The sequence below is a fragment of the Lichenostomus cassidix genome, chromosome 6 (assembly GCF_008360975.1).
Source record: "Lichenostomus cassidix isolate B80296 chromosome 6, HeHo_3.0, whole genome shotgun sequence".
NCBI lineage: Eukaryota > Metazoa > Chordata > Aves > Passeriformes > Meliphagidae > Lichenostomus > Lichenostomus cassidix.
The window spans coordinates 18,854,218-18,869,109 of record NC_139487.1 but is presented as its reverse complement, the minus strand read 5'-3'; the positions used below and the strand labels follow the sequence as shown (position 1 = coordinate 18,869,109).

The window sequence follows — 14,892 nt, the reverse complement described above, 5'->3', positions numbered from 1 at the left end:
GAGGGAGGTGAGAAGTCACAGGCTGCAAGGCCATCTCCAACCCAGACCCCAACCCCCACTATTGTAACAATTAGCACCAAAGCTTTTGGGGACATAAGGAGGACAGCCACAGGGAAGCACGTACAGGCCTAGACCCACTGGTGTTCATCACCAGTCATACCAAAGCCCTGCAAACTGAGGTCACCTCTGCTAACCCTGAGACTGACAGACAGTGTAAAGCATAGCCTCCACCGCAGGAGCCCCCTGCCCAGGGTCCCCAGTCCACCTGCACTGGTGGCAGTCAGTTTGTACTGCTTGTGACCATGGACAGTGGTGAATGCCTTGCTCTGGCCCTGCTGGCACAGGTGATGATGCATTACAATGACTGCAGAGGTTCCTTAGCTCCTTTCCTCAGCAATTTCCATTGAACACCCCTTAGTGGGAGCATTACAAGGACCAGCTCTGCTCCATCAGATCTGCTCTGCCAGGCATCAGGATCTGCTGGTTCCAGCTCTTGAGAACCATTGGGCAATCAGCCCAGCCACTTCTTCCTCAAAATACTTGGGAATCTTCAGCTTCACTGAGAGCCTAGAAAGTTGGTAGCACCAGTGATGGGGAAGAAGAAACTTGTGTCTCCCTGTTGCCAGAACCCCCTGCCTCCTGAGGACTAACCCTGTAGATGATGGGCTGTCTCAGACCGTGGTACCTACCACATGCCTTTCCTGCTTCCCAACCTAGCTTTGTCTCCCAGCCCCAATCTCCACTCCTTCCTACTGCACCAGGTGGCAGATTCCAACCACACATACCTTTCTATGTCCACCTTTGCCTGTGGAGCTGTGAGGGGAGGCTCACTCCATGCTGGGGAGCAGAGGGCTGGACTGGTCCCTGCTGGGGGCCTGCAGCAGGGCCCTGCTCCCCCATGCCTCATTTCCTTCTCACTGTCTTTCCTGCAGTCTCTGCTTTAGGCCACCACTGGAGCCAGGCCACCTGCTCACTCACTGGCTGTAGGGCAGCATGGCAGATCTGAACATCACCTGCAGCCCAGAAGATGGGCAAGAAACAAGGCCTGAACAGGACAAACAGAAGTGCTGTGCAGGGGCCTACTGATAACCAAGGGAATAGTTTCTAAGTGGGGAAACGCAGTTGCTTGGGACTCTGCAGGCATGTATAACAGAAGGTGAGGCTGGCAGTTATGGTGCTGTGGGAAGCCCAAGCCTTGGGGTCCCCAGGCCAGGGAGCACAGTGGGGGCTGCAGCTGCATTTCCCCTGTACTGCTGTCACCAAAGCAGAGGTACTCCTGATGGAAGACGAGATGACAAGAGGCTCAGCAAAGGTGGGCTCAGCAAAGATCTAGGGCAGCTTGGGGGATACACGACACCCCTCCATGGCCTGTGTTGCAGCCCAGCACTGCTCTGAAACCTGAGTTAGGAGGGGAGCACAGCACCACAGTGTCCTCAGCACTGCCATATGCTCTGTGCTCCACTGACTCTAAACCAGTGAGGAATAATCTCTGTTAAGTCACCTCACTGCTGCTCCTGCCAGCTGTGTCTTTGCACCTTCACACTTTCCTGTGCCCCTGTGGTGCTGTGCTGTGGTACAATGGCATCCCATGGACACTTAGTCAGATATTGTCCCCTTGGTTTCTCCAGAGTGCTCTGTTTCAGTCCCTTGCCTTGGCACAGGAATAGGAACCCAATTCTTCCTGCAGAGAGCACCCATCATGGCTGGATACTGTCACCCTTCACTGCCATGTGCCTCTCAGACATGACCAGTTTTAATGCACAAATCTTACCTGGCCTCTGTGCTACCACATCCCTGGCTTCAGTGTCCCAAAGAAAGCGAAGGCCTAACCCAGCTCCTCTCTGCCCCAAAATGCCCTTGGACTGCTCCAAGGGCCACAGAGCCGATGCGATACCCCACTCTCCTCTCTTGACTGCAGACACCAGAGAAGACACAGAGCTTAGATCTCCACCAGGCCACCCCAAGCTGAGCCTACAAGGATGGCACAGACTGCGACCAGAAGTGACATAGGTTTAGTATGGAAAAGACCAAAGCCTGGAAAGAGGATGAGAGATTCAGGATTCCCATCTCTGCCCTCCATCTTCCAAACAAAACAAGGCTGAGAAAGTTCAGGAAGCCAGAACAACAGGTACAAGACCATGGGACTCCCGCCTTTAAGAAACAGGAGGCTGCTGTGCAGATGGTGAGGGACAAAATCCCCACTAAAGAAAGGCTGTCAAATTTCTACTCATAGTCAACTTCAGGCTGGTCTCTCCCCACAGCCATCACAGATGCTGGAATGCCTTGCAATGGAAGCCACCACAGGATTGAAATTCTGGGACTCCCTGCTTGCTTGGCTGAAGGAAACCTCACAGCCCTCCAATACCTACAAAGCTGGCAAAGATGAAAAAGAAGTTGTGCTCCCATCAATACACCTATCACAACACCATGGCGATCTCTGGCCTGATCAGCCACTACCCTGAAAATCCAGCACACGGAATCCTGACCCTTCCCCTGCAACACAGGTTAGGCTCCGGCTGCAAAACAGACGTCACAGCATTAGACTCCACATCAAGCATTAGTGGCCCAGCTGGACAGCAAGCAATTTTGGTCACTCACCTCGTGTTGGAGGCCAAGGGAGTGCCAAAGCTGTCCTCTGAATGGCAAGGGCTGTGCCGAGCACCCTTCCTTCGTCTCCCCCGCTCCTCCTCCCTCTCTGTCCAGGGGGCATCTGTGGCTGAACTGGTCCCAGAGTCTGGCTCTAAGTGAGCCAGAGGAGCAAAGTTCTCCTCAATCAGCTTGGCGCTGTCTCGGATTTGTCCCTGTATTTCTGGGGTGAGGGTTGGGAGGTCAAAAGTGAAAAAGGTCCCTTGGGTACGGGCTGGGGAAGAAAGGATGTCAATGGAGTCCAGGCTTGTGTAAGACGTGCCTTTGGCTCGATGAGACTCCATGATGGTCTCAAAATGCTTGCTGAAAGAGTCCATGCCATCCTTGGAGAGGCTGTGCCCTAGGAGGAAGGGCACTGGAGACTTGAGCATACCCTGTGTATCTCGGTCCATGATCCTAGAGGGAAAGAAAGTGAGAAGAACTCATCATTGAAGACCAAGGGATCAAAGCCCCAAAACAAAAGCCCACACACTGCTTCAGATGGAAACTGAGGAGGGCAGAAATCTCTTCTGAACATCTGTAGACCACCAAGGAAATGCCTTGCCTGCCCATGGGAAGTGGACAAAACACCATGAGAAGCAGGGCTGGGCTGGCCTGCCTCCAGACATATGCTTCTCCTTTAATGCGCCACAGACTTTTGTCCCTTTAGTGGCTCATCCTCATAAGAAGCTTATGAGATGGCTACTGCTCCCAATCACTTGACTTGAGCTTAGATCCAATAAAGGGCTCAAGTACTAGAAGCAGGATGTGGTTCAGCTCCATTTCCAACCAAATCTGGAAGTGGCTGAAGAGTTTCTACCTCCAAGAAGGCTCCTTCTGAAGCTGCTCAGGACAGCATGACACCTTCCTCCATGAACACTACACTGTGGTCACTGAGTACTATGCTCAGAGAATGACCAACACTCACCTGCAAGGTCTGCTGGCTGTTTCCACAAGGTGATGTTGAGTCCCAGGAGACACGTGTGACTGAGCACAAAGCAATACTGAGCTCCAGGTTTCCCCAGGCAGTACAGAGTGAGTCTCACAACCATCTTTGGGCTTGGGGATCTGAGCCGGCCCACGCCCTAGGGGCCATGACTGGTCCTAGCTCATCATCTTGTCAGGGATCACCCCCACAGAAAGGCCCAGCCTGTCTCTAATGCTGGTCTGGGTCCAGCCTAACAGAGAAGTTTCTAAACCCTGAAGCCCTGAGTATTTTGTCCTGTAAATGAGGTGAAGTACAGCCTGCTCAGCTACCTAAGCACGTGACAACAGGGATGTTTCCAACCCAGGGAACATCAGTGCTTCAGCAGTACAAGCACAAACATAGCCCTAAAAGCCTACTTTACTCCTAAGCTGTTATCATTTTATTAAAGCAGCGGAAAAGCACTTGTTATGCCACTCTCTCCTCTGATTAAAGGAGAGGATCCGCTCCAGCCTGTCATAACATTTGTTATGAACAAACAGCTTCCTACAGAGGGCTCAGAAGATGTGCTGCTGTAACACACACCAAATTATTTTCAATCATTAGCCTTCACATGCCACTCAAAAATCTCACTCCAATTACTTCAGCAGGCCAAGAGCTGGCCGCTTGACTACCCCAAGTGCCAGCTGGTTTCAAGCGGAGTGCAGCAAAGCCAGACACAGGTAAGCAAGGCAGGGTGCAGGCTGATATCGCCCATCTACCAGTGTTTCCCTGACTGCAGCACCACTTGACACTCTTACCATTCCTGTAGGAGCCCCAGGAGCAGCCACTTCTGAAGTGTCTTTTGGTGAGGACAAGGCAGAAGAAACCTCTTTAATATCCGCAGATGTGCTTCACAGATGCAAATGTGAATTCTCCATCCTTCCCACCCAGCCCCATGCTACTAAACCAAGCTAATGCTGCTGACCATTTTGCACCTTGAATCCATGAGCAGAGTGACCGACTGTGCCAGAGAAGACAATGCCAGCAGATTGGAAGGAACCTTATTTCCAGGAGAGGTAAGAGGGCTCATTCTTGTGATCAAGTACATTGCCACCAAGCCACAGAAAAGCCATGGCTGGTTTTGTCCATACCATCCAAGCCCTGGAAGCAATGTTGTCACCCCAAAATACCAAGCACAAAGCCATTCAGTTCTCGAAGGATGTAGTCACAGCAGCATGGGAGCAATATTGACTGCTCAGACCCAGATGCTTCATCAGGCCCTACTGCACTGCCCAGCTCCTCATGCTCCACCCTGGTCCCCCAGAAAGGGTCACTGCATTGAGACCAAGCCAGACAAACCCAGCTGAGAGGAGCAGAGGAGAGAAGGAGATGCAGAAGCTGTAATTGAGCATCTGTGCAAGGGTGACAGGGAGCAGGAAAGCAAATAGGTTTCCAGCCTTGAGTTGTGCAGAAGAGGCAGGGAGCCTTCCTTAGGAGAGGGCCAGGCAGACATGGAAGGGAAGCAGATCGGGGGACAACAGTCACAGTGCATTGCATCTAAGTGCCAAAGCCAGCAGCACCTCAGGCAAAGCTCTGGGTGTGGGATCTGATCAGCTGAGTTTCTGATGCATCTGATGGCTGATGGAGGGGAAGGGGCTTGCCCCTTCCTGCCTGGTGCTGCAGAGACATGCCATCCTTGGCAGCAGGGAGAAGAGGGGAAAATCTCTCCTCTGGCCCTCAGTGGTTTTCACTCTCTAAATGCCCACATGACCCTCCAGGCCCCTGACTGCCTAAGCCATGACCCCACTCCTCCAGCTCCAGGCTCCTACAGCCTGCACCAGCACAGCAGCTTCTGTGTGAGAATCCCAGCATAGTTCAAAAAAGGTGAGATTGTACAGCATCATCCAGCAGCCCCTTGCTTTATTCTTCTCTGAACAAAGCTCTTGTTAAGACCTGTCTCAGCAGCTCCTTGCAGTCCCCCCAGGCTCCTTTGCACTACTCCTCCAGCGTGGCAGCAGCCTGCTCTTAGGGCTCATTGTCCTAACTCTGCCCCATGCTTAGGCACAGGTACTGACCACAGGCACTGCAGTGTCCCCTGACTGTCCACCCTCCCCTGCCACATCCACACCATCATGCTGTCCCCTGCCCTCTCACAAGAGCTGCAGGTGCCTCCCAAGCTCATTGACAGGTGCCTGCCTATGTGAGCCCAAGCGTCCCCTTTGCAGCCCAAGCCCGGTGCGCCATCCAGGAGCATCACCCTGAGCTGTGGCTCTGTGGCCATTTTGGGCTCTGGGACAAGCACAACACATCAGAGGCTTGTGGCTACTGAGGCAGGTTAAGCACATGCTTAAGCACTTGATGAAAGTGAGACCATAACCAGTTTTCTAATCCCCAACAAGGCTTGCCCTGCAACTATTTTCTTGCCAACAAGCAGCAAGCACAAAGGCTCTGTAAAGGCTCCCCAGGTAGCAGATCTCAGGGCTTTTCTGGGCAAGGCTTGCCGGAAGAAAAGGCATCACTGCCTCCCATCAGCCCTCTGTGCTCTCAGGAGAATAGGGCATACCCTAGCAAAGCCTCTTCTTTCTTATCAGCCCAACGCACCCATGCTGAGGGCCATATACCTCTACCTATACCTATAGCTTAGCCAGCATGTCTGCTGATGCTCAGGGAGGAAGGGAATTGAGCCTGCTCTCGCTGACAGGTCTTGGCTCTCTGGGACTAAGAGGAATAAAGACAGAAAAGGCTTAGACTTGTCATTAGAGTCAGTAGATATGACTCTAAATATATTCAAGAAACAGATTTTCTGGAAAAAGACACCATATCTTCCATCACTTTTCACATCTTGTCTGATTTGATGTAATTTGGGGTTGTTTTTTTTGTGTTAGGCAAGCTCTCTTATTTTGGGCAATTAAATAATGAAAGAGGATTCTGATCTTTGGCCAGAATATGAAGCACAACAAGGTAGTACCAAGCCAAAGTCCCCCTTGCAGACGGTTCTAAACCCTTAAAGCTAGATTTTCAAATGCATGTACATGTCTAAAAGCTGAAAATCAGCATCAAAAGGTACTTCAGGAGTTTTGTAGGGCTGGTCCTTCCCAGTGACCAGGACAGGCCTGGGGTTCAGCAGCTCCTGCAGCAGCAGAATGGTGCCAGGTCCAGGGAGCCAGAGGGGCTTCTTCAACCCCCAAGCTTCACCCCTCCTGTGAGCAGGCAAAGCAGAAAGCTTGAAGTAGAAAACATCAATACTGGTGACTGGTAAACAGGGATAAGGACTGCAGCTGCAGAGCTCAAAACAATGTGTAAGCAAAAACCCAGGGCTGTGATGCAGGGACTGAACAAGCTCTCAATTTGAGCCTCATGATTTTCAAGACACTGTCTACAGGGTCTGCACTTACCAGGGGACTATTCAGGGCACTGCAGAGGGAAAAAACAACTGGTCTACAAAGAAGCCATGCAAAAAATTGGTAATTATAGTGGGAGCATCATCTTTTAGGAGCAATAGTGTGTTGTTTAAGGATACATCCAAGCTTTCAGCGCTGCATGGTAGGGTGCCTCAGAGGACAAAAAACAGGTCTAAGCTTACAGCTCATAAAACTCACTGTGGCCTAGTAGATATCTGGAAACAAAACAACACTATGCAAAAAAATTGTTCTAGCAACTTGAAGAGCTTGCAATAGCAATAACTTTACACCTTACTCAAACATTCACTTGGGAAAAAAACCCCAAACATTACAAATGGCTTATTTTCAGCTTTTCTCTAGAACCCAATTTTTTTGAAAATGGGGCAGGTGGCACATATTTGTCCCCTCCAACAGAGATGCAAGGGCTGGACAAACTGACAGGAGTCCAGCTCCCTTTGGGATACACACCTTCCCTCCTTGTTTATTCAGAGCCTTCATTCTTTTTCTTCCCAGTGCAGGGGCACTACTCTATTAATGTATTATTAATGCATGTATTTCATTATTTTTAACTTCTGCCAACATCAAAACCTCTCTTTTCCTTTTTCTCCACCTAAGTGTTCCCCACCTACCTTTTGCACAGCTAGGCAAGTTCATGCTGCCACATGGCATCCCAGGCATCACCCCGGTTTTGCACTTCCCAGATGAGATCTCTCCCCACTCCCATGGAGCACTTGCTGATGACGCTGAGCCTCCTCACCTCACTCAAGACTCTTGACAATACACATGTCAGAAGATGCCTGCACAGGGCCTTTCCCCTCCAGGTGGCTGTCCCACACAGAGCTCTGGAGCAAGTATCTACCTGATGATGCCTGTCACTCCTCATGGTCAAACTACCACTCCAGCAGAAACTCCAATGGCAGTTTCATGCCATTAGGCTAAAATGCCATCTCCCATATGTGCTAATTGTCAGTGCCTGGAAAGGGACAGATAGCAGCTAGGACCACACTTGCTGCCCAGAGGCAGGCAACTGAATGATAATATTGGCGTCACCCACTCCATCAGCCTCCCAGCACAGGGTGTATTGCCACATGTGAAAAATTACACAGAATGCAACAAAATGCTTTTTTGATCCCAATGTATCCCCTACTCTTTCCTGAACATGACAAATACCCACTAAGGCTGAGCAAATGGAACTGCTCTCACTGCTGAAGCACAGTCATCTGTGGGGAGAAGGACAGCTCAGCAGCACCTGCCATCCCAGAGCACCTGCAGGACACGACCTGTGCTCTGGTGCCCTGACACTGTCACCCCAACACCTGGCAGCACCGTGGCAGGATGTAATTAACCTGGCAGGACTCATGCTGGGAATCCCCGACTCAGCCGGGCAACCTGAGCTGCAGGGCTCACCGCAGGGGAGTGAGGCCCATGGCACAGTGCCCAGCGCTGGATCCCCTGTGCTGGCTTACTCTTTCCATAGGGCAGTGAGGGACCCCTCCCAGTCCCGCCCCCAGCCCCAGCCCCAATCCCTGTGGTGCAATGTAGGACCCCATCTCACCCCCATGCACAGCTTGCATGTTGCTACTGGGATTTTTGGCTGAGACACTTTTCAGCAGAGCTTGTTTTGTCATGCAGGGTACAACAAGGAGGGCGAGTTGTGCACAGAGCCTCACCTTTCCCTGTTTTCCTTCCTCATTGCTTCAAACACCTCATCATCCTCGTTCACGTCCCTGTCCCGCAGCCCATCCTTTGAGCAGCTGGTGCCTGGGGCGGGTGGCTCCTCCGGTGTGCTGTTCCTCCTGCCTGGCGTGCCCCCAAAGCTTGGGTTGCTCTCACTGTCCTTCTGGCTCTCAATTGCTGAATCCACCTCCTCCTTCTCGGCCAGGATATCATCGATGTTGGTTTCACGATAGCACCTCAGTGGCACAGTGTCCAGGTCTGTCTCAGAGTACTTCACTGTCCTCCTTATAATCCCAGTTTCACAGGTGCCAGGCTTCTGGCTGCCCAGAGGAGACACTTCTATCTCCACCTCCACATGGCTCAGGCTGTGCTCAGGTACAGACCCCGGTGGCTTGGCGGGCAGTGAGGAGACAGGCTTCTGGGGGAGCTCAGCCAGGGGAGCAGAGTCAGGGGCAGGGGAGCCTGCAAGGAAGGCCCAAGCATTCAGAGCCATGGGGGGCTGCAATGGGGAGCTCTGAGGAGCCACTCTTGCAGCATCACACACACAGACACACACCCAGAGCACGGTCACATGTCATGGAATCATTAAGGTTGGAAAAGGCCTCCATGATCATCAAGTCCAACCTTTTACCAAACACCACCATGTCAATAAAACCATAGCACTAAGTGTCATTCCATTAGTTTCTTGAATATCTCCAGGAACAGTGACTCTATCATGTGATGAGCACATGGGAACAGTGATGAGGAGGCAGAAGGAGAAACGGCATGAGAGGCAGAGATGGGCTGTCAGTACTAGTGCATCTGCAGCCAGCCCTGAGACCCCATCTAAAACCAAAAGCTCTTCTGCAGAGGCAGCCAGGGAATCTTTGTCACCTCTTTTGTGTGGTCACAGGGGACTATGCAGGGAGGTTGTACATGCATGATTGGACCCCGAGAGGACATAGACTGGCCAGTCTTGAGGAATCTCAGCTCTTCAGTGGGCACTGAGAAGCCCCAAGGGATGGGCAGCCCAGTGCAAGTCCTGGCAGCAATGGACTTGAAAGGAGCGGTGGGCAAGCCTGATGGCATCCACCTGCAACTTCTTACCTGGTTTTGGGGTATCTGAGGAGCCATAGAAGAATTCCCACTTGGCCTTGGCAATGCGCTGGGCATGGGCGGAGCTCTGCCGGGGATACAGCCAGGTGGTGCCCTGCAGAAAGGAGAGCAGTGAGTGGGCAATGCATCTCCAGGGCAGAGCCCACACCCATTGTGGGAGACCCTGGTACCTACTTGATGTCGGGGCTCTGGCTTCAGGGGACTCCTGGTGAAGGTGGGGAACTCCTCTGGCAGCCCATTGGTGAGGGATCGGCAGAGGCAGCTGGTGTCGAGGGCACAGAGCTCCTTCCCACAGGGATGTGTCCCCCCCGGGGTCCTGCCCCCAGCCAGGAGTGGGTCAGACGCAGAGGCCTCCAGCTTCAGCGAGTGCAGGAGCCGCTCCTGGGGCATGGGCTGGGGCTGGGGGGATCCCATGTCCCCGCCAAGCTCCAGACTGCGGCTGAGGCTGTAGGGGCCATTCTCCCAGCGGAGATGGGGGGTTGTCGGGCAACCCACGGTCCTCACGCTGGCCTTCTCAATGAAGCGGAAGGTGACCACGGAGCTGTGTCCCTCCGGGGCCGCCGCCACCGGTGGGCTACGGCTGCCCAGAGAGGCGATAGCTGGGCTGGGCCGGCCCCGCCGTGGGGTGCAGGGGGCAGTCAGTCGCCCCGTGCCCGGGCAGCTCCCGCTGCTGAAGGGCACTGCCTCGGCCGGCCTGCGGGCCAAGGAGCCAGTGCTGTTGTAGAGGCCGAGGGGGCAGCGGCGGGCATCGGACGCCAGGCCCTTGCGCAGTAGGTGGAGGCGGCCGGCGTTGAGGCTGGGGCTGAGGCAGGGCGGGGGGCTGCACCGCCCAGCCTCGGGGCTCCCTGCTGCCAGCCAGGGCCTCCGGTTCACCCTGTGGGCAAAGGGTGGGGGAGAGGCAGCGCAGCCCTCCTCGGGGTGGAAGCGGATGGGTGCCCCTGCTTGGGCCATCCTGCCAGAAGAGGGCACAGAGGTGTCAGGTCCGGAGCCCAGCAGGGTAGCACAGGCACAGCAAGGCAGGTTCCCAGCACTCCTGAGATGTCTGAGACAAGAGGCGATGCATCCTCAAGAAGCCCTGAAACAAGGGCAAGGAGCTAGTTAGGGAAGGGAAGGCACAGAAAAGAGTCTGGTGCCATGGGGAGGACAGGTCAAAGGGGTTTTGCCCTCATGGCAGAAGAAAGATATGCTCCCGGTGAGACAGCCCCGGGCAAATCCCCTCCTGCTGCAACAAGCAGGCAAAGTTCACTGAGGGCATCCCACCAGCACCATTGCAGGGACACCGGCAGCCCTTTGCTTGGTCCCCAGGCACCCAGAGTGTTTGCTTTCTCCCCAGGGCGCCAGGATGCTCAGGCACTTTCCCTACAGTCCAGCACCCCAGACACTGTGAGAGAGTGCACTATAAAATGGGTTTCATTCATTCTGCTTTAGGCTGAATGTATTTACTACCCACAGCCTACAGCCTACTAAAATCACTTCAATAAGGGGAAAAAAAGTATCTCCTGTATCACTGAGACATCCTACAATTATACTTGCTCAAGGAGTTTAATATGAGCAGCATGGGCAAGGAGACTCTCTCTTTGGAGGTCAGCCTGGGTTTAAACTGTGTCACACCAGCACATGTCACAGCCACTACTGGTGGTGCAGACAGAGCTGTCAGCACCAGTAGGTCCAAAAAGCAGTGGTAACAGACAATCCCAGCCTGGGGGAACACAGCACGCCTGCCCTGCACACAGCTCACCCGCCTGCCTGTCTCTGCCCAGAGACTGTATACCCAGAGATGAGACCAGTGACCCCACAGCAGTGGGTGGGCAGCTGTGGGGGAAGGTAGGACCCGGAGCCCCCATCAACCCCACTGGCAGGGCTGCTGACATTTTTTTTTCTCCCAGTGGAGCTAAAACTTGTACTTATCCTTCTCTGAGTTTCTTCGAATTCCTAATATGCAGAGAAGACTCTGCCTTGGCTGCTTGTGCCTTTTGACAGATGCCAAGATACTGAGTCCCTCATTTTCATCATTTGAAAGTGAGAAACCATATGCCAGCTGCAAACAGGAAAGCATGATTTTCTTCTCCCTGTTTCTGAGTGCAAACCAGACAGAATAAATTCCTAAAGGACATTCGGCTGAATTTTCAACAGTGTTTAGGCTCCAGAGATGCACAGACAAAACTCTTAACGAAATAACCCAAATCACACCTGTGGGGTAGGCGCCCATTTATCTGCACTATCACACTGCTGAAAAAATCTGTCCTGCTGAGCAACAGCAATCTCTAATTCACTCACAGCAAAAATTTACTCTCCTGATTAATTTATCAGTTACTGTTTTTACAATCTTTTTCTCCTGTTATGGTTGTGTTCACATTCAAGGTTGCTGAAGTTAACTGATAAATAATGAAGATGCAGGGTTTTTATATTTCAAATGAATTTCTACTTTTTATCTCAATGCAGACTGACACACATGCTAAGGAAAAAACTTATCTCTAGGAATAATTTGCTTTCACTGTAACGTAACAAATCTACAAAAACCAGCCTATCTCAAAACATGAGAGTTATTACTAGAATAAGTGGGATAAGCATAATGTCCTCCTTGTTATTAAAAAAAAATCAAATTTAGAGTAAAGGCAATGCCTGCCTTTGACCCACCAGAGCTGGATGGCTACTCCATGCAGTGGAGCTTTTCTTTAATAACAAAAGATAAAAAGTACAAATGCAACTGAGATGAAAAACCAGTGATGGAATGAGCTACAGCTTCCTGCATGTTGATTTCAATTGTGAATCAAACGGATGCTCTTTAAATCACTGTGATGAATGGGTTGGGCTGTAAAGCACTGGTGGGCTGGTGAGTGCCTTGCTGGTCTCGCTGCCTAGAGGCAGGAGAAGTCCTGCAAAGAAAAGCTCACAGGGTGTCTGCCTGGGAAACCTTGGGCATGCATTCAAAGAGAAAAACTCAGACACTGCAGTGTGATAGCCAGGAGCTGCACATCACCAGGGAATTAAATTCGTTCAATAAAACATCACACTCACAAGAAACTCGTTCCTCCTGGCTGTCCATTCTTAATGGCCAGAGGGATGTCCAGGGATGTTTCCTGACCATTGCTGTGAGCCATACCCAGTGCAACAGGGGATGGCTGCTCCCCATGCAAGCACTTGCCTGGCGGAATGGGGTGATGCGGAGTGAAGGCAGCAGGCAGCAGGAACTGCTTACGCTGCGGGGGAAGCGCACACCCACGCCACGGGAGTGTGGGGACAATGCGTAGGAGCTAGGGGAGGATGAGGAGGAATTGGGCAAAGAAGGGGAAAGAGATGGGAGAGAGGCAAGAGGTGCAGGGCTGGGGGTTGAATTCACACGACGGGCTGTATTTGTGAGCTGGACATGGAACACATGGCAGGGAATGGAAGAAACCAGGCTGTGGCCGCCGGGCTACCTGAGGGGACTAGGGCAGGATGGTCCCCAGGATATGACTGCCTTCCGGAGGGACACAGAGCAGTTTGAGGGGATGAAGTGGTGACCGAAGCAGGATGTCTGGAGGCCCTGGGGCTGTGGGGCAAACAGACGACCCCTTTCTGGTGCGGTGTCTAGGCAGGGGACGTGTCCACACCTCGGAGCTGAGGCTGAACATGCTCTTCACACCCCGGCCCCCCCCCGCCCGGCTTCCCTCAGCCGGCACCTCCTGTCTCGGCGAGATCAGCCCTGAGTGGATGTGACATCCATCCGGATGAGGAGGGAGCACCCCCGGCCAGGGGGCCGGTGGAGCCGCCCATCGCGGTCTCCCTGCCTGGCATCGGCCCCGCGCCCGTCCCACAGCACCGGCACACCGGAGCCGGAGCGGGTCTCGGCCCCGCGCGGTGCCACCGCAGCCCCGTGCAGCCGCACGCCGGTCACGGCCGTCCCGGTCCCTGCAACAACTGCTGCAACTTTGCCCGTTCTCCCGACGCCCCGCTTCGGCCTCCGGTCCCCGCCGCGCCCCGCCCCGCTCCGCTCGGCTCCCCGCGTCTCACCGGCATTGCCGCTGCCGCCGCCGCATCCTGCGCGCCGCTGCTCCGCGCTGCCGCCGGCACGGCTCGGCTCGGCCCGGTCCGCCCCGTCGGGCGCGGCGCGGTACGCTACGATACAGTACAGTACGGTACAGTTCGGTACAGTACGGTACAGCACGGTGCTATCAGCCGCAACCCGCCGCTCCCTGCCGCGCTAATCCCGGCCCGGGGCTGTCACTCCGCCCCGCTGACAGCCAGGGCAGCCAATGGGAAACCCCCACCGGGCGCCGCGCCCCCCCACTCGGTGGTACCGGCACGCGAGGAGCGGCCGTATTCACAGCAGGGTGCGTGTCCCCATGTGCGGGCGCGTCCCCCACCCGGGGAGCAAACTCCGCATGCTCGGGTCTCGGTGTGCACACCCCCTGTGCTGGTGCGAACCCGGCCTCGTGCACGGGCAGCGCGACCCCGGATGCCGGTGTGTGTGTTCCAGTGCCACACCACACGTCCTCATGTCCTGGTATGCGTATCTCCGTTCATCAGCGTGCACATCGACATGAACGGCCTGTCCCCGCTCAGCTGCATGCAAATTACTGTGTGACCACTGGCATGTGTCATGCACGAGCAGGTACGGCCGGTGCGTTGTGCCCTATGCCAAAGGGCACAGGCTCCCCTGTGCCCCACCATTGCTTAGGAGCCACGAGGATGACAAGACTAAAGCTACCGTGCGGTGCAAGCCACCAGCCAACATCAGCAAGCTGCTGGTCCTTGCCTTAGAGCACAGGATCTGTGCCAGGGACTTACCTCTCCAAAGGTCATCACCTCAAGCACTCTACAGCCATGAGTGCCAAGGTGTCTCAGGGCACCAGGAACTTGATATCATAGTGCCGCTAGGCATCCCAGGGACGGTAAATGCCACACCAATCTCAGGAAACCACTCTAGCTACAAGGGGGAAAAATTGCCCATCCTTTTTCACCTTTGCCTAGACATGGGGGCTCCACTGGCACCAGTGGCACGTGTGAGTGGAGCTCATATGGGACCGCTGGGAACCAAGGTGAGGAGTGCTGTGGCAGGGCTTCAGGACCCTGTGCTGCCAGAGCACTGGGTCTGCGTGTAGCAGCCACTGGCACTGGCAGCCAGCACTTTGTGGCCTCACAGGTTGCCAGATCGATTTGCTATTAAACAGCACTTTATTACTCAGCCCAGCAATCATTATTAAA

The 14,892-nt window shown here is 53.8% G+C and overlaps 1 protein-coding gene across 3 annotated transcripts in view; it reads right to left on the bottom strand.

The window, feature by feature from the left end:
- The window catches only part of PSD (pleckstrin and Sec7 domain containing), a 46,462-nt gene that overhangs the window by 25,170 nt on the left and 6,400 nt on the right, over nucleotides 1-14,892 (bottom strand). For 2 of the 3 annotated variants that reach the window (XM_085065405.1, XM_085065408.1), the window contains 4 exons: nucleotides 9,880-10,780; nucleotides 9,697-9,799; nucleotides 8,604-9,072; nucleotides 2,599-3,042 (listed from right to left, as the gene is read on the bottom strand). In XM_085065405.1, the coding sequence (XP_084921531.1) occupies nucleotides 2,599-3,042; nucleotides 8,604-9,072; nucleotides 9,697-9,799; nucleotides 9,880-10,656 (1,793 nt within the window). In that variant the 5' untranslated portion in view covers nucleotides 10,657-10,780. Of the gene's footprint in view, nucleotides 1-2,598; nucleotides 3,043-8,603; nucleotides 9,073-9,696; nucleotides 9,800-9,879; nucleotides 10,781-13,698; nucleotides 13,905-14,892 lie in introns of those variants that run through there. The other variant, XM_085065407.1, reaches the window with a different exon arrangement.